Source organism: Aptenodytes patagonicus, chromosome 15 (assembly GCF_965638725.1).
Source record: "Aptenodytes patagonicus chromosome 15, bAptPat1.pri.cur, whole genome shotgun sequence".
Classification (NCBI taxonomy): domain Eukaryota; kingdom Metazoa; phylum Chordata; class Aves; order Sphenisciformes; family Spheniscidae; genus Aptenodytes; species Aptenodytes patagonicus.
In genome coordinates, this window is record NC_134963.1 from 12,745,331 (window position 1) to 12,773,125 (window position 27,795).

Here is a 27,795-nt window from a genome sequence, read left to right on the forward strand (position 1 = left end):
TAGGGCTGTCCATTGTTTTGAGTCACAAAAGCACCAGTTGTGTACACAGGAGCAGAGATTACAGGGAACGCAAGGTAGAGCTGTAAGGCTCAACTCCATCCGACCCATTATAAAACTCATAGGTACAAGTACTGCTTAGATATTTATTAAGTTTACACCGATCAGTTACAGGAAAGTAGTGTGTTGCTGGTATTATCTCTTGAATCCATAGGAAAACAAGATACAGCTTGAAGATGCTGCCCTGGGGAGACTGCTCCTGCAGAAGGGACAGTCTTCCTTGCCCACATCGCTTCCCTTACTTGTTCTAGTGCCTGTGAGATGTGGAGGTGAGCTACACCAGCTCCAGCTATTCTGTCTCTCTTCCCAATGCAAAGAAAAGTTGACTATAAATGTGCAGAGATAATAGAACACAACAGATACTGGTTAGACACCAAGTAGTTACTCCTGTTCCATGGCTTAAAATGACTATTACAAATCGGAAACAATAGTACTGTGAACGCAGTTAGCTGCATGCTTGAATCTTTCTTAGTTGCTTTCTCTGCCCTCACCAATAATTTTCCAATGTGCACATAAAGCAAGATGTGTTACCACTTTCAGGCATCTTGGCTTAGTTTCTTTGCACTCTCTTGACAAGCTGTACTGTCTTTCCATCAGGTGTAGTTAATTGTGACCAAGCATGAAGTCAAGCTGCTTTCAAAGAATGTTTTGCAAGTGTTTCCTCCATCCTCCTGCAGCAGTTGAAGTATTCTTTACGTCCCCCCTCTCCCCCTTCTTTCTGGTTTACAGCCGCATACAGAGCTTTGTGAAGTATACTTGTTGGTACTAGCTTCCCACGCGCACACGCTTAAGTGCCTCGAGGAAGCACTTGTATAATATGGAGCCTATTGCTTTGAAATCAAGCATCGATGTATTGACATGAACTTTCTAAATAGGGACACAACCAATGGCTTTACCAGTGGTGTTAGAACACCTGACTCCAGAGGTCTCAAACACACGCTTCCTTGCTCAGATGAGTCACAGTGTCGGAGGGAGAGAGCACATCAACTTTTTAAAGCCTGTGCAAATGCAGGCAGGCCACTGGTGCAGGCAGGGCTGAAGATAACAGAAGGCACCCGTCAGTCTTGCACTGTAAGTTAGCGCCAGCTCCCCGGCATGAATTCTGTCAGTAGGAAGGTAAGATTTGACTCTGTGCAACTAAGTGGTATTGTGCTCCACGTTGATATGACAGTTCAGGTATAGCTCAGGAAGTGTGCAGCACTGTAAGTGCGTGTGCGTATGATTTATTGCAACTGTTGGCCTTGACTGGTACATTACACCTATAGTTCATTTTATTCAACAAAATCCACACCACTTAATTCATTCGCTCAAATCAAACCACAAGCAGTGCAGAATGTGACCACCCAAAGAAAGAGCGGGGAGGGGTCCAGAAGAGGCATGTTTATAGCCTGAGGTGCTTAGTGCAGATCAACTTACATCCCAGAACCAAGCGGATACAGGCCCTTATCCCAGTACAAGAGACCCCAGTTTTTTTGCTGGGGGATAAAAGTTATCTACAGACTCCAGCTATCAGTTGTTCTTCCAATTCAAGAGCAGCCAGTGTCAAAACATCATTCAGGTAGTTACCAAGAGCCCTAGGGTGGAGTGTTTATTCTAGATGATCAGGTTACAAAGAATGCGTAGCCCATGGTTGGGAAAAAAAAAAATAAAATTAGCAGCCTCACTCACCCACAGTAAAACAGAGTTGAACAACTGAAAGAAGCCAGGAGGTTCCTTCTACCACTAGTGCCAGTACGCATTTTGAAATACACAAATTCATCAAGAGTCACTTCAAAACCAAGTAGCCAAGTTCTGCTTTACACTCACCTCAGCTTTAAATCTTTCCAAGACAGGAGAACAGGAGGAATTCTTGCTCTTTAGAAAAAGAACAGATATAGCAGCTAACACTCTAAAGCCAGGAAGCTCTTTTGCCCATTTCCAGTGCAGCGGAAACCAGTTTCTCAAGAGAGCAGTTTGACAGCTTTACTGAAACAGCACTACTGTCACAGTCAGGTGGACTTCTGCCCATGAATACTTCTAGGGAAATAAAGGCCCTCTGCCTCTTCACTTAGGTAATATTGCAGTATTCTGGCAGTGCCATGCAGCTGTAAAGACTTTCATACTGCTTATTAGGCCAAAAGAACCAACTTGGCACAGACTAGAAGCCTTGGCTGATTTGTCTCTGGGTTGTTTCTTTCAAAACTTTGTTTCAGTATAAACTGATTAAGCAGTTGGAATCAAAAAGATCTTACTTCAACATATACTGTCATGGTTTCCTCCTGAACCCCCTAGAAGCCCTGGAAACACAAGTTTAGTCTGTTCAAATTTAAATATTTAAACTATAGCAGCAAAACAAAGCAAAATGAAAAGAAAACCAGGAGAGGAAACTTCTCTTGAATAGCAGAATCACTTTGTGTGAACAACAGAGGTGCTGAACAATAGCTTCTGCTTCTGTTTCTTTCTTTTCTTGCCTCCCTTTTCCTCTGTGAAGAATTAAAATGATACTGTCATTCTTCTCATGGAACAGGAACATCACACAGAAATGATAAATGGTATTCCCTAGCCTAAATGACTTCTATTGGTCCGTGACACTTCCTATCAACTCACTGAGCACCAAGTAGTTTAATTTTACAAAAAAATTACTGCAGACAAACTAAGGGAGACTCCATCACACCTAAAACACACCTATAAACATGCCTAACTGATTCTAAAGTTGGCTTTAGAACTCTGTTGCAACAGCAGATCCCAGGACTGCAAGCGTGCAGCAGTTTGCCTTTCAGACAAGTATTGCTTTCATCCATGTCCAACACTACAACTGGAGCTGATACTCAATTTCACTGAAACTCCCAGGCCCTCCCATCCAACTCTTTCCATCATTCACTGTAGTCTCCAAACAGAAGCCAAAGCTAAACATCAGAACTGAGCATTATAATTGAGTTTGATCAGCCAGCACCAGGCTTGGGGGTTTAAGTTCATCTCAATTTGTTCCAGATTCCCTAATTTGAAATTTCAGCTAGCAGTTACCTTGACATTTTGGTCAAACTTAGTGGTAGTTCAGCAGCTCAGGTATTTTTAGTTTAAAAGTGCATAACCTGAACTTCCTTGAGATAAAGCTTAAATTAAGTTCCGGTAGAGACATGGCAAACATGATTGTCAAAAGCCATCTTTGTCCTAATGGGATTCTTTCCTAGTTGGAGATCTCAGCTCCCACTAAGAGACCTGCTTTAAGCTAACAGAAGCCCTAGTCAAGCTGCTCAGAAACCACAACCTGACAATTTTCAGAACTGTTCTGCGGCCAATTTTTGGTCCCCAAAATTGCTGCTCTCACTTCTCCCAGAAGAAGAAAGTGAAAATATTGAGTATTTCCCTTCAGAAATTTTTCATGCCTTCCCCCCGCCTTTTACCTGATAAGTGATCAGCTGTGGACGGTTTGTCCAGTTTCAGGAGAGCTGCCTCAATAGCTTGGCTGAAGGAATTCTGGAAGCTGGGCACAGGTATGCGGTCAGAGCTGTCACTTTCTCCATCACTATCCACTGGCACAGGGAGTGCCAGAGCGTTCTCATCTGAAAGAGGGAAAGGGCCTTGAGAGGCAGAATGTTGTATAAAACTTTCACAGTGCAAATGCCCCTCCACACTCCAGATGTTTCTTGTGAAGTTACAAGATATTGTAGATTTAGATGCATGGTAAAGAACCTGAAGTAGTAATACCGAATTTTCTTACCTCTTGTCTTTGGAGCAGGTTTGGGCCATGTTTCTGGTTTTGCTTTTCCAACTCTCAACATCTATCAAAAAAGTTGTAAGATATGATTAAATCCCATGTACTAGAACAATGCTGCATATCCCCTAAGTGGCAGGAAAATCTAGGAACCCCTTCAAGCACTCAAACCCTATGTTGTCTCCGTAAGATTTATCCCACATTGTTTTTGTGGGGGAAGCAATTGTGTTCTCAGACTAATCCCCAACTAAAGACACAAGTAATTCTGACAAGATTTACTCTGCTGCATGGCTTACCTGGGCAAAGGAAGGGAAGGGAGACTCTTCTTCTAAACTCCCACAGAGCAACGGGCTGACCTGGCTAGCAGCAGGTGACAGTGGAGTTGGAATAGACTCTACAGAGAAAGCAGCAGATAATTAAAGCCAGTTGCATTTGGCAAAGGCACTCATTATGCTGCTTATCAGGATGAAACAGAAATAAAGTTTTATTATCTTATGTAATTAACCATTTTTATCTCATCAGTTCCATCCATTAGTCACACAGTGGGACCTCTCAAATTTCCTCAATCTTTTTATTTAAGGAAGATTTAAAGTTTGGGGTTTTTTTTTGTTTGGGGTTTTTTGTTTGCTTATTTTGGGGTGTTGTGTGGGTTTTTTGTTTTGTTTTTTTGGGGGGATTTTTTTTTCCCCAAAAAACATTTTAGAATAGTTTCTATTTAATATTTTTTAATGAACTGCAAGATAAAACATTTGGTAAAGCATCACTGGACAACAACCTAACTGAGTGCTCAGCAACTACGTTTTATTTTAGTATAACGTGGAGGAAGATGGAGAGGGTAGAAAGAAAAAAATGCCAGTAGTGTTTTCCTGGCATACACACTTTTCTTCCCTTTTGGGGGAACTTTTTCCTTTCTTTTCTTCTGACTCAGCAAAGATTTAAAAGATGGGGTAACTACAGTGCAGATCTATTGTCACTGAAGTAGAGGTAGTAAAAAGCAGACAAAGGACCAGAATGTTTCTTGGCTGTGTCAGCCTTTTGTGTATGATCTCATAGGCAATCTAGGAAAGAAGCAGTCTTTGATCAGTATTAAGAAAGTTTAGCGTGATGACCTGAGCAGTAGATCCCAAAAGAATGATCAAGAGCTAGATGTGATGTGTTTTTCCAGATGCTCACCTGTCTGAAACACAGGGCTTCTGCCAAGAGGAGACAGACAGAAGCTCTGATGATCAATGCTGGTAGTTTCTCCGGGGCAAGAGGTAAAAGCAGGGAACTGCTGCAGATTCTCTAAAGCAATATGGACCTCTGGATCTAGAAAGAGGTTTTAAATTAAAGCACTACACAATGTGGGGGAGGACTGTCAATATGCAAGTTGTTTCAGGAGTCTAGGAGGTGCCAACTCAATTTTCTTTCCACCCTCTATTTTAGAGACCAGTACAAGCCCTGCTGCTGGATGGAAGCAGTTCCTAGGCATTTTTTTTTCCTTCTTCACTTTTCACTCTATATCGTGATTGCTATAAAAACAGAAATTAAGAATCCTGAGAGCTATATACACCATGGAGATAGCTGCACCCTTGAATGCCCTCTGTCTCTCCCATAATGTGCAAGTATGCAGCAATTGCATAACACTTAACATCCTGACTAAACCAGCTTATATTTTTCACTCTACAGATGTTGTTTCTAATACCTTGTAATCTTGTTCTAAGTACACGCTACAAACTAAAGGCCTTAGAGTTCATCCTATAGCTCAAGAAATCAGCTCAGCAACTAAAGATGACTGGAAATCCACCAGTTATACTCAATCACGACTTACATTTGCCCTGTTTCTTGTTTTCTTCTATCTCAATTCTGCGTTCACGTCGTCGTTCATCACGAGCTTTCTTCTGCCGTAGACGTTTCCTCTTTTCAAGGTCATCTAGGAGCAATGCACAGCATTGGATATCAAAAAAACCACACCAATACTTTGACAATGTTTTCTCCAGCTTTGAGAACAACGTATTCAGTTATAACACATTAGTAACAAAATATGCTTACAAACAACATATGCTCTTCCAAGCAGTCAGGCTTTTTTATTCTTTGTATAATTGTTGTCTATAAAACAGTGAATTGGGGTTGTTCTGTCTAGTAGTCATCAGACAGTTGGTGCAAGAGGAGTAAAGCTGCTATGTATGTTCTTTTTTCTGCCATTAAGAGATAAGAACGACTTCCCCTTCACCCTGACGGATACATGACAGAGCCTACTATAAAGGTAGTACCAACCTGAAAACAAGTCTAAAGTCTCCTTAGAGATGATGGGTGGCTTCAGAGCCAGTTCACAAATGCTGAACTCACAGGTGAGGGGCAAGTGACAGAGGTAGCGATGACGCTGTCTTATATCCTGATAAAAAAAGAGCAGACATATCACAACAAGGTCTAGAGGCTGCCATAGTAATGAATAGCTTATGGAGATAGAACATCCACCATTCATCAAATTCAAATGGAAAAAAATAGCAGCAGTGACACAATAATCACTTTATAAACTACAAACACATGAAGGATGCCCCGGGTCAGAACCAAATGTTCCAAGATCTCCACCAACTACATCATAATCTGATTTGGATGCAGTGACTCCACCTCACTTACTGATTGTCTTGTTATTCCTCCCTTCTCACTCACACCACTGGAAGAAAATTCTACAATACCAGTCTTCCGACGCAATTGTTTTTGCACTGGACCAAATTTGCCTTTTACACTTAAATTATCTGGACCAACGACCACCACTTTGCTAGACTGAAACAAGCCGAGTTTTCTATTTTTCCTTGCAGGGCTGAAAAACTTGAAGACAACTCCCTACTACCTCTGCATCCATTCTTACTTGAGCATATCCTTTCTTAAAGATGAATTAAGAATTATCTATAGTTGTTACTGCACGTGCCGATTCTTACAGTTGTCTTTATCTGAGGTAAAGGAATTCAAGACCCATGTCCCCTTCCAGAACTTCAGTGCCTTAAGCACTTTCACTCTATCTCAAACACTGAAGCTTCTTTCCATCCTCTTTATTTTTGTAACATCCCACCTCTACCCTTGATGCTCAGAAACAACTGTTAGCTCAAGACAGAGGCAGAACACTTCTTCAGGTTGAGAAAGATAATCTGTCTAGTTCAAGCTACCGTCTTGTATGAGAAAAGAATTTACTTTTTTTAAGACAGCTTTAACAACAAACCAATCTTAAGCTTGCAATTCTCTTACTCCTAGAATTTCCTACCTTCTTGAAAAAAAAAAAGCTAGACTGCAGCCTACTTATCAAAAGCAACATAAGGTACTGCACCTTACACAGATACCCTTCACAGATTAGCATGCCTACCCGTTCATAGTTATTATTTCTTACTAATGAAGAGAAACAAGTCTCATCTGTCAGCCACAATGATCAATCTGCTAAAACAAGGGCCTAATCCTACTAATCTTCTTAATTAGTAAGAAGATAAAATAACTACCTCTGTCATTGAGTAGCCAGTTATCTCCACTACAGCTGCAGTTATCTTCTCTGGACTCTTCTCCAAGCTGCCGTATTCACGAACAAGACATCGAACGTTCACAGGGTGAAGATACATACACTGTCCATCCTCCGCTGTAAGATAAGGTATCATCACTTGTTCTTTGCCTGTTAATTTTCAATACCCCTCTCCCCACCTCAGTACATTCTCCAGTAATAAAATTAAAGCTCCTTCCTGAGTCTCTGTGGGACTTTTATTTCACAGGGGTTAGCTGCATCTAATGAAGTGACAAACATCTTCCTCAAGAAGGATCCCAAAGGAGGCATCTCTGCCCCCATGATTCCAAGATTTCATTGCACTGACCTTGATAGAAATAGTAAAAAGGAGAGTTGCTAAGATGTCCATTGCTAGTTGTATCTTTAGATTCTTGGCAGCTTGTTTCAGCTGGATTTGGTTCTTCTGTAGTGTTCATATCGGGTTCCCCTACAGTGTCCACCTCAGGTACTTCCTCTTCATCCAGCACTGCCTCTTCTGCTTCCACAGGAGGCGAAAAGGAACTTGCCAGATCAGAGCAAGGCTCCACAAGCTCCTCATCAAATGCAGAGAGATATTCCACACCACACTATCACAGCAGAGAGCATACAGTTAGGACTACATCACCTCCTTTAAAAGATACCATTTCTGCAAAAATCTTTGGCACCAGTTCACCATACAATGCAGTGTAAAGTGGCAGAATTAAGTATTAACAGGATCTGCCAGAGCAGAGTTGCCACCCACCTTTTTCTCTTGGGAAACTGCAGGCTCCCCAGCCTTGGAGCTTTCTAGGACCAGTTCTTCCACAGCTGCACTGATTCCAGCAATGCCATTGTTTTTATCCTGGTCAGCAGAGAGTGCTGTTTCTCGCTCCTACAGGTCATCCAAAAGAGAACAAGTTTCAATTTCCTATTTAAGCCAGGAGACTATCACCATAGTTATTTTTAGCCTTGTCCTATACTTCAGGTTTTCTAATTCATCTGTAACAAAGAGTGACCCTTGAAGGACAAGAAGTAGTCCTCTCCTCCTTGTTACTGGAAAGCACATCCATTGTAGGATGCCTAAAGGCTTTGAAAAGGAATATTCTACAGGTTTGCTCATGTCTGCCCGATAGAAATTATCCCAGAAATTGCTGGACCTGAAAGGGAAACACATCTTCCTTTGAAAGCAGAACTCCTTTACATCTATGGAAGGAATACCATTCCGTAAAAAGCATTGTGTTCTGTTATCTTGAACATCACACCAGATACATGGGGTCCAAAGGCTATAGTCTCCTCCAAGACTTATAATGCTATTCTAGCAGCAAACATCACCACCTTGCTAGTATGTACAACGTGGAGACCAGAATAATCACACACAACGACTTATGCAGCAGAACATAGATGCTCAGCACTCAACATACTCTTAAAAATAAAGTTACTAAAAGCCTCCAAAGAGGTTCTCACCTTCAGTTCCTGGATAGCTGCCTCAATAAAGCAAGCCTCTGGGGTATGTTTTTCTTCCTCATACTGTTTTAGTAATGCCGCTTTCTCCTCCAGAATCACCAGCTGCAAGACCTGCTCCCTGGATGCCAGAAGTAGTTTTGAATACTGACTGTGCTGGTCATCTGAACAGAAGGAGCACCAGATCATTAATATCCGCATGTAGAGGCACCAGTTTGGACTGCTGTTTCTTCTGAAGTTTTGTTACTGCTCAGTTTTGTGAGTTAATCCACCCCAGGGCGGACAATACTTAGCAAGAGTTTGATACAGACCCCGCATATTACCATTATATCATTGATGACACAAGCTGGTGCCACATACCTGCTCTGCTACACACATCTCCCACACACAGCAGTTTATCTGCCACTTTCAACCCGCCACTTCACCACTCAGTTGCTACACATCAAAAAAAATCAAGTCTAAACATCTATGCTGTGGAAGCACCACCTTTGAGAAGCCTTAAGTGGTCAAAACTTCCTAAAACACTGCTGTCTGCAGCTTCTTCCTCTTCTCTATATACTCAAAAATACTGCAACTGGAAAGTTCTGCAAAAGTGACCTCTGTTTTGGCTCAAATTAGTTCATAAGCCTGTATGTATTAAAGACCATACAAAACATTATGAGGATTTTACAAGAAGCACAGCAGAAATAGTAAGCTAAAGAATTGCAAGTTTAGCAAAAGGTAGTCTTCTTTGTTACTAGAGAGCTTATCTTAACTATAAACTTTACAGCAACCATAGATAGCATCACATACTAGCACAGTCCCTATATTCACTGCTCCCCAAGGGTCCGACCTTGTCTACAGAACACCAAGTTAATGCTGAATTTCCTGGGTTTAGAATGATCTCAAATCCCTATTTGTTCTTTTGTTTGTTTTATGAAAGGATTTGAAGTCCTTTACTTTCAAATACTGAGAAACACGTACGCACACACCCTGCATGCTGGATACGCATCATGTGTTAGGAGACTTGACTTTTTACAGAGAGCTTAAATGCACGCAGCCTTTCATAAATATGACTGCAAAATGAAGTGGGCCAAGACAGCCCACAAAACAGCAATGTTAAGTAAAATTATTTCTTTAGTCACAAATTTTTTGTGATACTAACAGATAAGATGATGATGTGTTAAGTCACATTATTTGACTGGAGAAAACTGAAGAAGTCAGGCAACAGATGTTTGGAATAGGTTTGCAATGATTTTGATTATTTTCTCATATCATTCACAGATTTTAGTTGATAAGTGAAGATGATGAAAACCTTGTTGAAGATTACATCCTTGAAATAGTTTAGACACAGAGACAGTTATTTTTGCTAAGCTGTATAATGAGAAGCCAGGAGGAAAAAAGAGTTAAGGACACTGAGGAGCCAACAAAAGCAGCAAGAGTCACACCAATGACTTGTGGTCATTGATACAAAACACACATCAAACTAATACCAACGATTGAGAAGGCAGGAGTCTGCAGTGCAGTAACTTGAAGGGAAACAGCACACAAGTTAAAGCCTTACAAAAAACAAAATGTGGGTAGAAAGCTTATTATTAATATGTGGTCATTAAGGTTTTCAGCTGCTAAATCCCATGTTTTGTAGTCTGGTTTATTTTAAGGTGACAGCATGGCATTGCCATGGTAAATCCTCTCTGCACAAGTCCTAGTCACGCTTAGGAGCAGGATGCCAACCACCAGTACTTGGATACACTCACCTCCGATGTAAACAGGCTGCACCACATTCATCCATTGAGATTTGGGCAGTGCTATCAGAACACCTTTCTCTCTTCTCATAAGTTGCATCGTAATGATATCACCAATTGCATATTGACGTGTTTCCATAGCAACAACACTGCAATGTAAGGAGGAGGTTAGTAGGGTAAAAATAACATTTCAAAAAGATACATCATTTAATAAATATCAAGTCTCACCTCTTGAGATCTTTCTTGTGAACAGAGCCATAACAAATAGGACATTTACTCCAGGTCTTTTCACTCAAGGAGAGATAGTGAAGGATACATGCCCAACAAAAGATATGCCCACAGCGGGTGATCTTTGCTGCGGTTGGTGGGTACAGACATATCGGGCAAGAGGGCACTTCATGGCTACAAATTCGCTGAAATGGCACGAGAAGAACAGTACAAGTTTTAGACTTGGAAATCAGTTCCTGTGCTACAGAATAAGCCACCTGTAAGATCTACTCTAACATATTAATCTTCCAGCTCTTTAGGCTCTGCTTATTTACCAAGAAACTAAGTACACTGTGAACTAAGTAACACCTTCAGACTGTACATGGAATAACCTTCAAAGCTACCCATCTGTTATTTCTACTCTAATGATATTAAAAAAGTGACTCTTCTCATGGTTCCCCTCATGTATTCATCATCTCTAAGAGTTAGCAGCATCTTCATCATCTGAATTCAGACACTGAGAAGACAGCAAATGAGCTCTGTCGCTTCACTTACACAAGCAGACTTGTGCAGCCCTGTTTAACTGTGAGACTGAACTTACCTATTTCCATGAACATGCTAGTTTAGTCAGATACTTTGTTAGCATCTGTATGTTGCAGAGACATAACTGCCAAGCAAGCACCTAGATTTTTCAGCTCTCTTGTAGCATCAGGTAACAGTAAGCCTACCTCCTCTCCAGCTACACCATACACTACGACTAGTCTCGGCAAATAATAAGTTTCTCCTTGAGGCAACCCAAAGTTCTGACCGCAGTTCTCAAGAGATTTTCCATTTTGTTGCTAGGCAAGATGGGCCACCTATGCACAGAATAATTCTTCAAAATTCTACACTCTAGTCCTCTTCCATGGACTCATGCCCAAGTTTTCTGTTAATATCTCGATCACAAGGACTCTGTCTACAGAATGTCAGATACTATTTTTGATGAGCTCCCATCTGCGAAAGCAAGAAGAAGCTGCTAATTTTCCTAATAGATTTTAGCACTTCTCTTTTCCTGTCATGAAAGTATTTCATAATATATTCCATGACAGAACTTTCCCAGTATTGTGGGAGTGACAGAAGAGGCCTCAACTCAAAAACAGCTGAGTTTTACGTAACATCACAGAGATAAAGAAGCAGTTAAAGACAGGTTGAGCTTCTTAAGAAGAAGAGAAAAAAAAAAAAATCTAGCCCATCACAACTGACCACTTGCTCCACAAAGTCCCAGTTGACCAAGGTATCTGGATCAGCAAAGTGGACTGTGTAGTCCTGTTCTTCAGAGACAACAAACTGGCAGCTGGGGAAAGGCAAAGAGACAGATGACCCACTCAGTTGTTTCTAAAAATTCTTTGAGAACTATCCTATAGGATTCTCTGAGCTGCTTCTTTGTCCAGCAGAAAACTGCCAGATGCAGTCAGTAATTTCTACCAACAAAACCCAAAAGAGTTCAATTCACAACCAGATTTCCAGAATACAGGTGCGTCTAGTCTCAGTTAGACACAACACCACATACTAATGACAGAATGAGCCAGGCAGAGTGGTTTTCCAGAAACGTGTAAGAAACAGCCAGCTCCATTGGGGATCTATTAAAAAACAGGGAAACCACAAGTGGAAAAAAAATGCTCACAAAAACTAGAAATACTGGGGTTCCCGCAAATAGCTTTCACTACAATAAGCCACAAAACAATAGGGAAAAATCAGAAGCATCGATGCTGAAAATAGTTTTTATTATCTTTAACATGACCAGATACAGGAAGTCCTGAACACACTTCAAATTCCGGTGAAAGTGACCATTATTTCCAGTCAAAAGCAATTCTGCTGCTGGATTACTATACTGATCATCATTTGGATTACACTACATACCTAAGGGCCTGTGAAATAATCAGCAGTTTAAGAACTAAGACCCATATGAGTAATTGCTTCTGGGGCTTATAAATTCAGATTAGCTTTCATCCAGCAACTGCTACCCCTACCATTTCAACATACTATTTTTTTGAAAAACAACTGTCTTCCGTAAGGGAACTACATACGTCTTCCCAAATGGAGTGTCATATTCCACAAGCGATGCTAGAAAATTAGAGCAGAAGACTAATTGGTTTGTATGGAAAGGACTCACTCCATCAGGTACCTTGTAAATAGGTAAAGATGACAACTTGATATATTTTTATCCCTTTCAAGTATAGTCATTACCACTAAAAACACTACGGAGAGGTAACTTCACCCTGGAAAAGTCAATACAAGTAGTCAAAGTCAAACACAATTCCCTGGCTGATCAGCCCTTACAGCTCAGTGCCTCTGTAGAAGTCTAAGAGCCCTGCTGGTCTTCCACTCACTTGGCCTGTAGGAAGAGCTCCTTGTTGAAAGGCTTATGTCCCCACTTGTTCCTTTTCCCCCAGTTGCCATGTCCATTCCCATCAAAATGGCCTGCTTGGCCACGGGGTTCAAAAGTGAAGTTCAGTAAGTGGTTCAGATTAATCTTCTTGGGACCAGAGAATTGGGCAGGGCTGAACTCTGCCCGCTGAGCCTCTGCTACCTAAGAGACAACAGCATTTGTTAGAACTTGCTAGAATTTACTGCAAAAGCATCAGTACAAGTTGATACCCAGGCCCCATCAGTGATTATGTACAGAATACACAGCATCCACTCACTCACCTTCTCCCATTCCAGTTCTGCAAATCAAGTAGTGCAGCATTAGAAGTGCATGAGAACCTGAAAGTTAGAACTGAGTGGTCTTACCCCACACTGAAAAACCACCCACATAAGGACAAGTAAAAGCTGGCAAAACCTAGCAGTCAAGGTTAATAACAGAAGAAAGTTGTTTGAATCCTGACAATATTCTTTCAGACAGCCAGTAATACAAGTCTGATTACTATTTGCACAGGTTGTACTTGTTTTGGTTATAGTTTTCATATAATGAAGCAAAGAGTAAGAATTCAACAGACACAGCAGGTGAGTTTTGACAGAGTCAGCAATTTAGGTAAGCAGTGTTGCTCATCCACCAAAACTGAAAAATCAGAGTATCAATGAAAACCCATGAATCATCTACAGTATTTAGACCCACATCAGCATAAAAGCCTCAGTCTGGTTTTACTCCATCTTGATGTCACCAAGGCTAATACGATTACTTTCCCAATACCACTATCACATGCAAATTTGTACACTGAAGTGGTTAGACACAATCACCCCAGACTTAAAAGCCAGAAATTGCATCACTAGATATTTTCATGAAGGACCTCTGTTTCATGAGATATGTATATGGCCTGTCTAAGTACCCATTCCTCAGATGGTATTTTTTATTGCAAGTCTCTCAGAGCAGAGAGCACTCCTCTTCTGTTGTTGCCAAGTTGTTCCGCTCACACTCACTCTGGCATCTCAACGATGTTAGCACCTCTTATCGCTCTTCCCCTTCCCAGCCCAGGAGCTGAACACAGAAGACCTATCTAGGCAGGTCAGAGTGATCCTCTCGTCCCAAGAAAGAAGGCCTTGGAAGCATGGCATTACAATTCTCACCTCATCTCGTCTTCCACCATTACAAGAGCTAAAAAGTTTGCCATTTCCGCCGCTACCTCCCCTTTGGGGGGGCATCTTGTTAAAAGCTTTGCTTTTCTGTGAATTGGAGCGACGGGATTGACTGGAAAAGTTCTCATTTTTTGAATATGAAGTTTCTCTTTTACGATTATAACGCTGTTTGGATCCATTCGCATTCTTTCCATCTGAAAGAAAAAAAAAAAAAAAAAACAAGAATCAGATCAGCAGCCTCAAGAGTTGTCCACATGTACTGCACCTCAGCTAGCTTTGCCTCAGAGACGTGCTCACCTTGGCCACTGCCTTGGGCCCTGGTTAAAAGGCTGGTGTTTATCAGGACATCAAATCCCCCCAGCAACCCAAACTATTTCATTCCTATCACTGCCCAAAGAACTGGCCAAAGAGTATAAAAGAAGGATGTATTTGCTGTGCTTTATCTTTTATTAGAATGGTTGAATTTTCTTTATCCAGATTTGGAATTGCCGTCACCAGACATTAGTGTGTTGCCTGGTACATTAAGCAATAAATACCAACACCACTTTTTCATGCCCCATTACAAAAACTGACAACAACTAGTTCATTTTTTCATTCAATTTTCTGAAAACACACAATTTATCATATATTGTTCCCTTATATAAATATACTGCTGCCTGCATTTGTCTTGAAGTCTCCCACTTTGCAAGACCCCATTGCCTGTTTTCACTCAGTTCTGCCCCCTATGCTTAAAAGACCCCAACAGATCTAGTTCTGTTTTAAAAATACTCTTTTCTTTCACAAGGCCAACAAATGCTAATCGATCTTGAAGCACGAACCCAACGCTTTGGCCTTGCAGGGCACATACCAAATATCTAAGTACTAAGTCCACCAACCTATGCAACAAGAACTGTTTGCCCGAAAGCATGCTGAGCGCACCACTGACCCTAACACAGGACACAGTGGTGAAGCACAAAGCAAAATACTGCAGAAATAAAGCTCACAAGAGCAGAAAAATCAGTCAAGCTCTTGAGAGGGGTTTCCTGTGTCTAAACAGCTGCTTCATTAGACTGCTAGAATGGAAAATTAATACTATGAAGGTATTAATAGTCTTAATACAAGATCAGAGTTGCCCCAAGGACACAACAGACTGCTTACCTGTCACTGAACCTAGCATTTCCACCAACTGCCCTAAGTTTTATTTGTAGAAGAGGTATGTTGATAAGCTTGGAAGCAAAACTCCACAGGCCCAGTGAGATGTCTATCCACACCAGCCAGCCTCAAAGTCACTCTGGATAGTCAGTAAGCGTTACACAAACAGTAACGCCTCATACAATATCTAGATCCATTTTATAAAAGCCTACTGGTTTCCCTTTTCCCACTTCGCAGTCCTCCCCATCCCTTAATATAAATCTTATGTGGCAGGCAAACAGACCACTGTGATTCAGAATCGTGTTTCTCATATGGGTAGTTTTCATTACCGGTGCCTCCAGTTTTCCCCTTCCCCGGCACCACTACCTGAGCATTTAAAACAGCTGGCATTGGGTCATTCACACAAAGTCTCACTTTTTTTTTTAGTTTTCTCTCCCACCTGCACCCCCAAAAAGAGGGGTCAGTGGACTGGAAGGTCTGTGTGTTATTGTACATCACTGAGGATCCGACTTCTTAAGAATAAGTTAAGTAATAAAAGTGGCTTGACTGGGTGTTGTGGTGGTCTGCTGTTTCTTGCACATGGCAGACTTCAGTCTTTGCCTGCAACTACAGCTATAGAAGTAAAAGGACACTATCATTACTTTCACATGGTGTGACAGAGCCATTCTGCAGACAAACTTCATTACCAGAACTGGTCATTTACTCTGCTATTCAAAAGGCTGATCCTTTAATTCAGAATTAAACCAACTCTGTCGGAACCACAGATGTGTAACTCAAACACATGCTTGCATAGCTTGCAGTGCTATAATGCACATCAGGCTAAAAAGACACAGGTTGAGTGTTATCAAGAAAAAAAACACACCAGAAGCTGCCAAGTACTGAGGGTGTGACCAGGTCTGGCTGATATGATTATTTAGATAGACCTTTTTTGAGAGTGTTTGTAGGGAAGAGGCTATAATCAACACCACTGAGTCTGGTAAACAATTAAGTCATTTTGAAGAGGTTTGGACTACTACTTCAGTTATTCAGGAGCAGAGCTTGTCAGTTTAGAGCTCAACCACCCTCTTAAATCTGCAATTTCAGTGAACACACTGGAGGGGCACATGCCTATTGTGTCTATAGCAACTTTGCAGTTTCTCTGCAATCATCAACTGGGGAAAAGAAACAACTCAAGAGGAGGAGTTCAGTCTAAAGTGGGTCTTTACAAGGCCCAGGAACAAGGAACAGTTTGCACCTGCAGCTGATAGAAGAATTTCCTACCACTTATAGTTTTACTCAAGTTAGTCACCATCAAATTTGTCGGTCAGCTGGTTTACACACATTCCTGTCATACTACAGGTCCTTTCAGAAAAACTCCTAGAGCCTTTGGGAGTCACTATAATGACTCACATTCTACAGTAAAGTCCTCTCCGCCTGTGCCTTTTTTAGGAAGGACCTTACAGGACAGTCTAACAACGCCCCAAACCTGATTTTACTGATCGCAAGTTTCCCCTCCCAGAATAATTACCCTCATGAGGATTCTGGTCCATCAGAGTAGTAATGAAATCAGTCAACAGACAACCAAAAGTTTGGAGTATGCATTTGTAAACTGGAACACTTCTCCCCCACCCCGAATCTAAGCAGTGCTGTTCCTTCCAACCTTTCCAGCATGCCACGTGTCAGAGAACTCTCTGCTTTGTATCATCCCTCCTTGCATTCCCAAGAAGAGCAGGGCAGGACAGGGCTACCTGCACTCACGCAGGGAGAAAAGTGGAAGATTCTCACTGCCATCCTCTCTTGTTAGATCCCAGTTTTAAGTAGCGTAGGTTTGGATTTGGTAGTTTCTTTCTTCCTTCTTTTCTTGGCAAATTAGAAATGAGCAACAACAGTGCTGGTGAGGTACTTACTCTTCACTCAGGTCCTCAGTCCTTTTGCAGTTCTCACAAGATCTAACCTATAATAAATATATCTACCCATCCACACTCCAAGAGAACACAGACTTATAAAAAAATACTGTCTATATAATTTTATAAAACTAGCAACAAAGCTGTCTTGCCTTTTGGAGCAAGCCCTGACACCTGTGGTTTCTCCTGCTGGATGCCACATTCTATTAGAGGACCTCTATCTCCAAAGATCCAGAGAGAGGAGATCAAGTTCACAGGACTAAAAGCAGCTGTAGGTGACCACTTTGGTCCTGGAGCTGCAGTACTGGTTTGCTACTGGGGTGAGGACTGCAGTTTCCTTCCGTCTTTGTTTGCCTCTTCTTTTCAGCTGAGCCGTGTTGAAGCCAACCATATTGCATAAGGGGTTTGGGTGGTGGATCACACTTAAGCCGCAGGGTGATTTCATGAAAACACACTGAAACTATTGTTGCTGCTAAGGCAAACATCCCAGTGAGCAAGAGGTGACTGAGCAGTCACGCACCCCAGCTAAGCATGCTCACACCGTAATAATAAGGCCCAGGAATGCTTGTGAGAACTAATGCTGCCATCAGGTCTCGAGGACTGCAGAGAAACCCAACAAGCCTATTTTCCCTTAGCTACTTTATTCCATCCTAATGGGGTGTGACTCCTTGGTCACTAGTGCACTAATGCACTTGGTGCACTAATATAACCCAAAGAAACTTTTCTGTTGGAAACTTCCTAGTTTAATTTAGTTTCTAAGGCCAAGTTTGAAAGATAGCTGGAATCCAACTTCCACAAGTACAAGAGCTTACAGTAGCCTATTTAGCCCATTTCAAGCTGTACTGCAAGAGAAACAGAAGGAGAAGCTACCGTAAGGTTTCACAAACATCCACTTCATTTCTTCCACTGGACTTTATCACAGCAGATAACTCTGAAAAGCATCTAAATGGCAAGAGGTTGACTAGACTCAAATCCAGTGACCATCAGTGCAAAAGTCACTTATGCCACAGAAGGTCAGCATTTTGGGGAAGGTCTGTGGTCCATCAAGAATACTTTCCATTCCAAAGAAGGCACAAGATTTTCAGAATACTTCCTATACCTTTCCTGAAACAGGGCAGAAATTGGGTGGACCACATCAGCTACATGTAGAATGATAAGGAACTCAAGAAAAAAGTCCCATATGGTGACATGCCAGTGTCTTGCATATAACAGGTACCAAAACATAGCCACAATTTAACACAGCTGCATCCTGTGTGTTCGACCTGTGGTTGCTTGCCCTAGTCTGACCAAGGGAATCTTCTCATTTTAGTTTTCGGTACCCTCCAGTTAAGATATTCCCAAATATACATCTACTCCTACTAAAAGAGATTCTAATTTTGCATGGCCTCTTCGATGCACCATAAATGGTCGACAGCCGGCTGAACATGAGCCGGCAGTGTGCCCAGGCGGCCAAGAAGGCCAATGGCATCCTGGCCTGTATCAGAAATAGTGTGGCCAGCAGGAGGAGGGAAGTGATCGTGCCCCTGTACTCGGCACTGGTGAGGCCGCACCTCGAATACTGTGTTCAGTTTTGGGCCCCTCACTACAAGAAGGACGTCGAGGTGCTGGAGCGTGTCCAGAGAAGGGCAACGAGGCTGGTGAGGGGTCTGGAGAACAAGTCTGATGAGGAGCGGCTGAGGGAACTGGGGTTGTTTAGCCTGCAGAAAAGAAGGCTCAGGGGAGACCTCACCGCTCTCTACAACTACCTGAAAGGAGGTTGTAGCGAGGTGGGGGTCGGTCTCTTCTCCCAAGTAACAAGCGATAGGACGAGAGGAAATGGCCTCAAGTTGCAGCAGGGGAGGTTTAGATTGGATGTAAGGAAAAATGTCTTTACTGAAAGAGTGGTGAAACATTGGACCAGGCTGCCCAGGGAAGTGGTGGAGTCCCCATCCCTGGAGGTATTTAAAAGACGTGTAGATGAGGCGCTTAGGGCCATGGTTTAGTGGGCATGGTGGTGTTGGGTTGACGGTTGGACTCGGTGATCTTAGAGGTCTTTTCCAACCTCAATGATTCTATGATTCTAGAGGAAGCAACTCATTCCATATCCCTTTGCCCTCCATTGTAGTTAAGAAACAAGCATCTTAGAAGCGGAATTATGTCAAGCCAAAATTTCCTTCTGTTTCATTAAAAAAGAGGTCTTCAAAAAATTTTTTTTTTTTTATTAAAAGCTAGTCTATTGTATTGGAGTAGAAGAGTATGGTACATCAGGATTTCTCTCCTCCCTACTCCTCTGCTACTAGAAACATTGTTTTAAGCCTGTAAGAGATGGCATTCCACAAAGATCACTTAACGCTTTTATTTTGGGCTGGAATGACAGGCCTTGTACTTCTTTCCTCACTACAGATACTGTTTCTTCTACAGGAAGGCATACCAGCCACAGGACAGGTCATCTTAACTCCTTTCTGAGGGATGTTTATATTCTGTGAACAATCCTCCATACAGCATCACACATCACTAAAAAAGAAGCTGTAGTGATGAGGTCTCTCTTGGTGAGACAGAAACCAGTTGTCCACAACAGGAAAACCTCATGTCTGCTAGCCTTTCACACTGCCTCTCACAATACATGCAGAGAAGTTTATATACTTTGCTATTCCTTCAGAAGCCAAAGATATGGTTCTAAAACTCTTGTTGCATACCTAGCACATGGTATCCCCTGCTTCCATTGATCCGTTCATTAGAGGGGAAAAAAATGAAGTAAGAGACTGAAAAATAACAACAGTAGCTAGGGATAATAAGACCCTCACATTAAATCCTGTTGCTGATGCAAAAAACTTTGCAAATCACTTCGGAGTTCTTCCAGAAATGACTGCCTAAAAAGTTCTGCCTAAAAAGACTTTCATGTGTTTGAATTTGAAGTTAAAACTTAACTATAATCGCACAGTTACACCACAACCTGGGGAGCTGTGGGTGAGCCAACTCCCCTGTCACTCACTTCAGTCTATGCTGTGGAAGATCAGTTAATACAGGTGAAGAGCAGGTAATACTTGGTTATCCAGGATCCGAGTGCATTTAGAAGGTCCAAAAAGGAGTCAACATCTTCAAGATACTCATTTCCAGATACTCTGGAATACATTGCTGCTTTCTCAGATACCTGAAGTAATACAGTTGAAACAAACCACTAAGGAGGAAGGAAATTAGTACAGCGATGGCGTTGTAGCAACCTGTAGACACTCTCACATGTACTTCCGGGACTAAAAACACTAATTTTAATCACTACTGCCCCATTTCTAGGTTTTAGAAAAAAACCCACAAGGTTGCCAGGAACACTCTGGTCCCAACCAGCTTTAGAGAACTGGAGGCGGCTCAGGTCTTACCTTGAAAAGATAGATGACAGGAACCATAATGGCTCCTCATGAACTGCTATGTCAGCAAAACTAGCTGTTTGCAATGACAGACGTTAACACTTCGGTTTAAATGCCAGATGAGCAAACAACATGTAACTAACTCCAAACTCCTCCAAAGTAGGTTACTGAAATACAGCCGGTAAGGGGAATGCTGTGTATCGATACCACACCTCCTTAAGCAAGATGTAAAAGCACACTCAACTTGAGTACAGAATAAAGTTGAAGTTTCTCTTAATAAGCACTGGCAAACATATACTCTTACTATAAAACCAAAGCTTTGGCTCTCAAGCTGATTACTCCAATGCTAATGGAGATAAAGCATTAATCCTTAAAGGAAGAAGAGCAGGAACTGCAGCTCACCGAACAGGGAACAAAGCCGGAAGAGGAAGGAAAAAGAAAGCAAAAACAAGCAGTGACCTGAAACGAAGCCTATTAAAACCCATCTGAGAGACAAACAACCCGACAAGGAGAAGTTCAGCTTCACCACAAACCCAACCCCGGCACAAGGCCATCGGCCCCCGCTGCCTTATGCCACTCATGGTTACCCCGTTCCTCCCTCCCCAGCTCCCACCACTTCAGACCCACCAGCGAGACCCAGAAGCCACCGAGGGGCCATCACTAGCAGCCTGAAACCCCCGGGACCCCCGGCCAGACACCACTCCCCGCTCCTGCGCCCACACCGCCCGGACGGCCTCCAGCCGCTCCTCCGGCCCCGCCGCCCCGGCTCTTACCGCCTTTGGGCTTAGACTCCCCCGCGGCGGGCCCGGCCGAGGCGGATCGCGGCTGCTGCCCTTTGCTGCCGGCCGAGGAGCCGGGCGCACCGGAGCCGCAGGGGCTGCTCTTGTCCATGGCGGAGGCTGAGGCGGGGGTCGCGCCGGGCGGGCTCTGTAGCATCAACGGGCGCCCCGGCGGGCGAACGGCGGCCCTGAGCGGGGGGGCACGACGGGCGCTGGCGGAGCCGGCGAGGGCCCAGGCTCATGGCCCGCGGGGGCGACCGGCGGGGGCGGCGCAGGGCGGACTCGGCCTCCTTCATGGCGACATCTTCTCGCTGCTCCGCTCGAACCGGGGAGGGCCGCAGGAGGCCGGGCCGGGCCTGCGGGGCTCCGGACGACGAGGGAGGGAGCTGCTCACGGAGCCCCGCGGGGCCCGGCGCTGCCTGCCGCCCGAGTGGTCGGCACCACCCAGGCACCCACCGGCTCCTCGGCGCCGCCCCGGCCCCGGCTCGGCCGCCGCTGCCCCGTAATGGCGACGAGTCGCCCACAGCACTGGCCGGGACCCGGATGGAGCCGTTCCCGGGCGCACCCGCGGGCACGACGGGACTCGTAGTCCTCGGCCGCCGCGGAGCACGCCGGGAGCTGTAGGCCCCCGCGACGCCCCGGGCACCCGCACGGCCCGCGGCCGCCGCCCCGAGCCGGCCCACCCCCGGCCGCCTTCTCCTCGCTCCCGACTCCGGCACCGAGCCCCGGCCGGGCAGCAGGAAGGGCTCGGGCCGCCCCCGCCGACCCCCCCTCCGGCAGCACTCCTCGGCAGCCAGCCCCGCACAGGGCTGCGGGACCGGCGGCCTCGCCCGGGCCGAGTCACCCACCGCCACCGCCCGGACGGCACAAAGCGGCCAGAAATAACGACCCGGCGGCTGGGGCAGATCTTGGCCTTTATTTTCCAAAGCGCTTCTCCAAGAGGCAGCAGCAGCAGAAGAAACAGCTCAGGCTTTGGGGCAGTACACCCAGCAAAACAAGAGGGGGAAAACTGGCAAAAAACACATCGGAAGAACAAGAGAGGTTTGGAACACAAAGAACTAAACGCTGTCAGTTCTTAAGCAGGTATGAGTTGACGGTGCTGGGGGTTAAGCTTGTGAACACAGAGGCCTGAGAGGATCTAAAGAATCAAGTATTTCCACTGAATTGTAGCAAACAACTGTGAAAGTAAAACATAACTCTATAATGCCTAATTTAAGTAATACTTTTTAACTTTTCCTTCAAAGTGAAAGAAAAGGGGGAAAGAACACTGGGCAACAGAGATTCTAAAGGCATTTTAATTAACCCTTAAAATAACACTCAAAGATCTTGAGTGCATCTGTTGATCCCTTTCCCGTTATTTTAGGGATGAGAGCTTCAAGTGCACTGGGAGAGCAGTTCCCAGGTTTCTTACAAGAAAAGTAGGGGTGGAGCGTGAAAGGGCAGAGCTAATAAATAACATTTTAGGAGAAGCCTCATAAAAGGCCTTCTTTTAACTCCTGTTTGCTCCCTATTTAGGTCTATTATTCTTGGAATTACTGACCAAATTTTGAGGGTGGTTACCATAGCGTTTAGATGTTTTGGGTTTGAGAAAATAAACTTTGTTAGAAAGTTAGTCATCCACATTCACAGGGAAATAAATAGCACGAGCAATACTAGAAAAAGAAGGTACACAGCCGTAAAACTTTTAAAGGCAGAACACAACACTTTTATTAGCAAAGAAGCTAGCTGTGGAAAGAAAATAAATACAAGAAAGTTTGGGTGTGGGTTTTTTTTTTTGCTATTTTCCCCTAACTACAATAAAAACATGCTAGCAAAATCCCTGCCATTGCCCTTGAAGGCCAAGGTCTGCTTTCTCAGGAAGGCTGAAGGCACAGGCTTTGTCCCGTTAGCACACAACTGAGTAACGAAATAAGAGTTTGAGAAACAGTCCAGGGCTCTAAGCACCCTTGAGGAGAACAACAGTAACAGGACCCAGGCAGAGGAGGATGAAGCGACTGGTCTTGCGAGTCACAAAATTCCTTCCCACAGCACACTGCCAGGTAGGATTGTACTTCCCGTCAAACTCCTGCAGAAGAGACCACCAGGAACTCAGTATCACTGTTCAAGTGCTGTCTTTGGAGAGTGGAGGAAAGGACTTAAATAGAAGGAATTGTGAAAGAGAAGGGGAGGAACTGGAAAAGTGCATATAAGGGGTACAGAAAAGAACATAAGGGCACCAGTCTGCAGAGAAAGTCTGACTGGATTATCTAGTGTCCACAGAACTTGCTTCTCTAGAACTACTTACCCACCAACATTTTTGCTTGATTTTTGAAGTCCATAGAGCATTCAGTAGAAAAACATTATGAGCAAACACTTATGCTCTTTATTTGAGCTGCAACGTCACGCTCAACGTTGCGTTCCTCCAGAGACTGAATGGCACGCTCCACAGCGTCTCTTCAGACACGTCCGCATTCTTGATCACTGCCTTCCGATCACTCATGGTTGTCTGCGTTGAGCAAAGAAGAGGAGAATTCAAAGTTGCAGGAGCAGCCACCTGCCGGAACCACCCCCCAAGCAGTCACACAGGTATCCCCATTCACAGCCAGCTTTCAGGGCCCGCGCTGTGCCCACAGCCGCGGCTGTGCGGCATTTCTGCCGGGTGTGTCAGAGGCGCAGGCACAGCCCGTGCTCGGAGCCAGACGAGCGGCGGCTTAAAAGCCCGGTCACGTCAAGCGCCTGCTCTCCGGCCGCTCCAGCCTGGGCCCACACAAGCACCGCCGGAGGGCTTTCAAACCCCGCCGGACACCGCCGCCCGCCCGGCCCCTCTCCAGCCCGACGCAGGCCGGGTGCCCCGCCCGCGCCGCGGCCGCCCCTGACCGCCCCAGCCCCACCCCCTGCGCACCGGCCGCCAGCCATTGGTCACCGCCACCGCCCGCCCCGGGCGCTCATTGGCCGGGACCGGGTGCCTCTCGGCGGTGCGTTCCCTTTCAGACCGGCATGCCCCGCGCCTGCACCCGTTCCCATAGCGACGGGGACGCGCGGTGGCTGAGCCGCCCCTCCGCTCCGGCGGCGGGGCCGCCCCGCCTGCCCGCGGTAAGCGGGGACACCGAGGGAGACCGGCTGCAGCCTGAACACTTTCTAAAGCTACTGTAACACGGAGGACGCTGCAAGTGAATCGGAAGGAGACTCAGCTGAAAGCCCCCCGGGTGCTCTCTGGCAGATGGATTTACTGTAAAGCAGTGCCCGGCTGCGCGCCCTCCATTACCTCCAACCGGCCAAAAAGCTCCCAAGAGTACCCGGGGAAGCAGCTTCTGAGCTGTTTCTCACTAAGAAAGCTGCTGTCAGCAGGGACTTTGGTTGCTGAAAACACATACAGGACACTGAGCTTATCTTCAAGGCTCCCCACGTGTACCAGCACAGTCCCTAACTACACCACGTCACGGGGAGTTAGCCGTCGGACAAACGGACTGCCTTCGACCCAAGCCAAGGGCTTGCTCCAACTCTTGTTTGTCCCTGACAGAGCACGGTCCTGTCTAACCGCAGGGCTCCTCTGTGCAGCTTTGGGTTACTGACCGACTTGTGCGTTTAGCTCGGCATTCAGATATTCTGGATTTGAGAAGAGATTTCTTTCAAAGGTGGTTCTTCACAGGGAAATGAGGAGGAGCACAGGCAATCTTAGGGAAAGAGAGAAAAACAGCCATAAAACTTAAAGATGGAACACACATAACATTTTTATTAGCAAAGAACACGACTTTGGAAAGAAAATAAATACAAGGCTTTTTTTTTTTTTTCTTTTTTTCTTTTTTTCCTCTAAACACAACAAAACCACCAACCACTCCAGAAAAATCCCTGACGTTACCCCTGAAGACCAAGATCTGCTTCTTCGGGAAGGCTGAAGGCACTAAGCTGCGGCCGTTAGTGTGCAGTCCTGTAAGCACAAGCAACTGAACAACGATCCACAGCTCTAACCAGCTTTAAACAGAAGAATATTTACTCCACACATGAGGAAGAAGATGAAGTGTTTGGTCTCATGAGACACACAGCTGCCAAATTTCCTTCCTACAATGCACTGCCAAGTGGGACTGTATTTCTTCTCAAACTCCTGCAGCAGAGATCGCTAAGAACTTAGTATTAGCACAGTTCTCACCCAGAAGTTGACTACAGATTTTCTGTCGTTAATGTGTCTCTTCTTAACAAGTACAACTTTTTGAAAAGGCAATTAAGCAGCAGTGTATGCTTTTAAGCATAAGGATTGTGCTACTTACCTTTTATACCTCACCTGCTGCTTAGACACACAAAAAAAAATCCCACAGCACTTCCTAGCTGAGCAGGAATAAGCCCAGGGACTGCAATTCTCCCCCTAAAGTCATACCATGTTCTCAAACTACACCATTGAAGTTATCAGGTCATGCGATCATGTTCTCCCATTGTACTCAGAAGCCTACCACACGTTTCAAAAAGCAAGATGTACAACCCTACTAAAAGCAGAACATTCCAGTCAGTCATTATATACTGTCACATCCAATAGCTCTCAAATGAGGAAACTTTCTGTGAGAGCACGCAAGCATTTCTGATCAGTTATTATGACCCTGGATAAATTACCTCCTCACCACAATTCCTCAGGTTCCAACTAGGAGCCTCCAGGAAAATCTGACGAGCTTGAACCCTCTGCTCTCCACTAACATAGAATGTCGTTCTCACAAGTGGAAAAAATAAACCTGCTTACACCTCTGTTAGGGTGACAGGAAAGGAAGACCTCCCCAACAGAAGCAATTGTACCATTTATTTGAATGACTTTTCAAACAGGTCTTCCACTCAGATTCATGCAGTATTTAACCTCTACTGGCACCCTTAGATTTCTTTATTCTCCTGAGATAGCAAAGCAGAAAGCGTATCAGAACTAGATCTTTTGTGCATCTGTTAGTCTTCTTCATGCATATATAAAACCAGGTATTCTGTGGACACCAGATAAACAGTGCTCCAAGACATGGGATTTTAGCATGGTTCAGCACATAAAAAGAGGATGCAAATACAGAAGATGTGCAGAAAATTACTTTTCCCTGCAAATTTTTGAACCAGCTAGCCAATCTTGCACAACTATTACAGACCTATGCACAGAACCTTAAGTTGAACACAATTTAAGTCAAGGACTAGGTAAAAAAAGGCATTCCCTCAGAGGAAAGTTACAGCAGATTTCAAAGGGCTGTATTTCCTACCAGCTAATCAGTCATACTGAGAGAGGCCAGCCATCACTCTCCTATTCTGCTAGACAATGAGATAATGAAAAAACAATTAAAAATAGAAGGTATTGCAAAACAAAAACCAGGAAAGGTACATGTAAGTAGTGGGAAAAGGAACACAGGGATACCAGCCGACAGGAAAAGTCCAATGTACCTTGTGTCCACAGAACTTGCTTTTCCAAAAAGTGTAGCAACACCCACCCTGCTTGACTTCTGGTGTGGATAGTGTTCAACAAAAGGATATTACAAACATTTACCCTCTTTATAAGGGCTGCAATTTCTCTTTCGGCACTGTATTTCTCTAGGGCAAAATGGCACACTCCACAGCATGTTGCTGCATCTCTTCGGACATGTCCGTATCCTTCATCACAGCTGTCTGATCACCCATGGATGTCTGTATCGAACGTGCCTCTCCAGCCCAGCATAGCCGGGAGCCCCGGGAGAGGGCGCAGCCGCTCCAGCACCCGGCCCCGACGGCCTTTCCCCACCGAGGGGAGGCGCCTGTTGCCCGGCCTCAGCCTTCCTGCTTCCCCAGGCCGGCTCCGGCTCCGGCCCCGCTCGGAAGCCGCCCCATACACCCACCCCGAGGCCGCCTGACGCGCCCCTCGCACCGCGCCCCTCACCGCGGGACCGGCCCTGCGCGGAGCGGGCGCACGCTCCCCCTCGGCGGCGGTTTAACGGACCTCAGAGCGCCCCAGCCCCACGGCCGGGCGGGCCGACGGGAAAGCCTGGCCCCCCGCGCCTGTAGCTCGGTCGCCGGCCGCTCCTCCCGCTCTTACCGCCTTCGGGCTCACGCTCCCTCGCGGCGGGCCCGGCCGAGGCGGATCCGGACGATGAGGGCTGCTGCCCTTCGCTGCCGGGAGCACCGGAGCGGCTTTTGTCCATGGCTCAGGTCACACAGGCCGCCGCTGCCCCGTAATGGCGACGAGTCGCCCACAGCACTGGCCGGGACCCGGATGGAGCCGTTCCCGGGCGCACCCGCGGGCACGACGGGACTCGTAGTCCTCGGCCGCCGCGGAGCACGCCGGGAGCTGTAGGCCCCCGCGACGCCCCGGGCACCCGCACGGCCCGCGGCCGCCGCCCCGAGCCGGCCCACCCCCGGCCGCCTTCTCCTCGCTCCCGACTCCGGCACCGAGCCCCGGCCGGGCAGCAGGAAGGGCTCGGGCCGCCCCCGCCGACCCCCCCTCCGGCAGCGCTCCTCGGCAGCCAGCCCCGCACAGGGCTGCGGGACCGGCGGCCTCGCCCGGGCCGAGTCACCCA

General features: G+C 45.3%; 1 protein-coding gene, 1 long non-coding RNA gene and 1 pseudogene across 2 annotated transcripts; all 3 read right to left on the reverse strand.

Moving 5' to 3' along the window:
• Positions 1 to 129: 129 nt before the first annotated feature.
• RNF10 (ring finger protein 10) lies at positions 130 to 21,824 on the reverse strand. The gene is made up of 17 exons (XM_076352940.1): positions 21,311 to 21,824; positions 14,174 to 14,376; positions 12,997 to 13,196; positions 11,870 to 11,960; positions 10,649 to 10,833; positions 10,433 to 10,569; positions 8,700 to 8,860; positions 7,999 to 8,127; positions 7,585 to 7,843; positions 7,222 to 7,355; positions 6,008 to 6,125; positions 5,562 to 5,663; positions 4,925 to 5,059; positions 4,048 to 4,145; positions 3,758 to 3,818; positions 3,441 to 3,599; positions 130 to 2,519 (listed from the first exon to the last, which is right to left on the reverse strand). Exons 1-17 carry the CDS (start codon positions 21,471 to 21,473, stop codon positions 2,443 to 2,445), a joined length of 2,412 nt encoding a protein of 803 aa, XP_076209055.1. The 5' UTR covers positions 21,474 to 21,824; the 3' UTR covers positions 130 to 2,442.
• Positions 21,825 to 22,999: 1,175 nt separating this feature from the next.
• On the reverse strand, positions 23,000 to 27,464 carry LOC143167654 (uncharacterized). Its single transcript, XR_012996573.1, has 3 exons — positions 27,315 to 27,464; positions 24,869 to 24,969; positions 23,000 to 23,801 (listed from the first exon to the last, which is right to left on the reverse strand). It is a non-coding gene; the product is annotated as an uncharacterized LOC143167654 (long non-coding RNA).
• Positions 24,986 to 27,070, reverse strand: LOC143167653 (dynein light chain 2, cytoplasmic-like; annotated as a pseudogene).
• Positions 27,465 to 27,795: the final 331 nt, after the last annotated feature.

What these genes read in the sequence shown, in the direction of transcription:
- RNF10 (XM_076352940.1), bottom strand. Translation starts at nt 21,473, where the DNA reads ATGCTACAGAGCCCGCCCGGCGCGACCCCCGCCTCAGCCTCCGCCATG. An exon ending in GCAGCCTGTTTACATCGGAG is followed by an intron (nt 8,861 to 10,432) that starts GTGAGTGTATCC and finishes CCTTCTGTTCAG; the next exon opens with ATGACCAGCACAGTCAGTAT. An exon ending in CAGCTATCCAGGAACTGAAG is followed by an intron (nt 8,128 to 8,699) that starts GTGAGAACCTCT and finishes GATGACCTGTAG; the next exon opens with GAGCGAGAAACAGCACTCTC.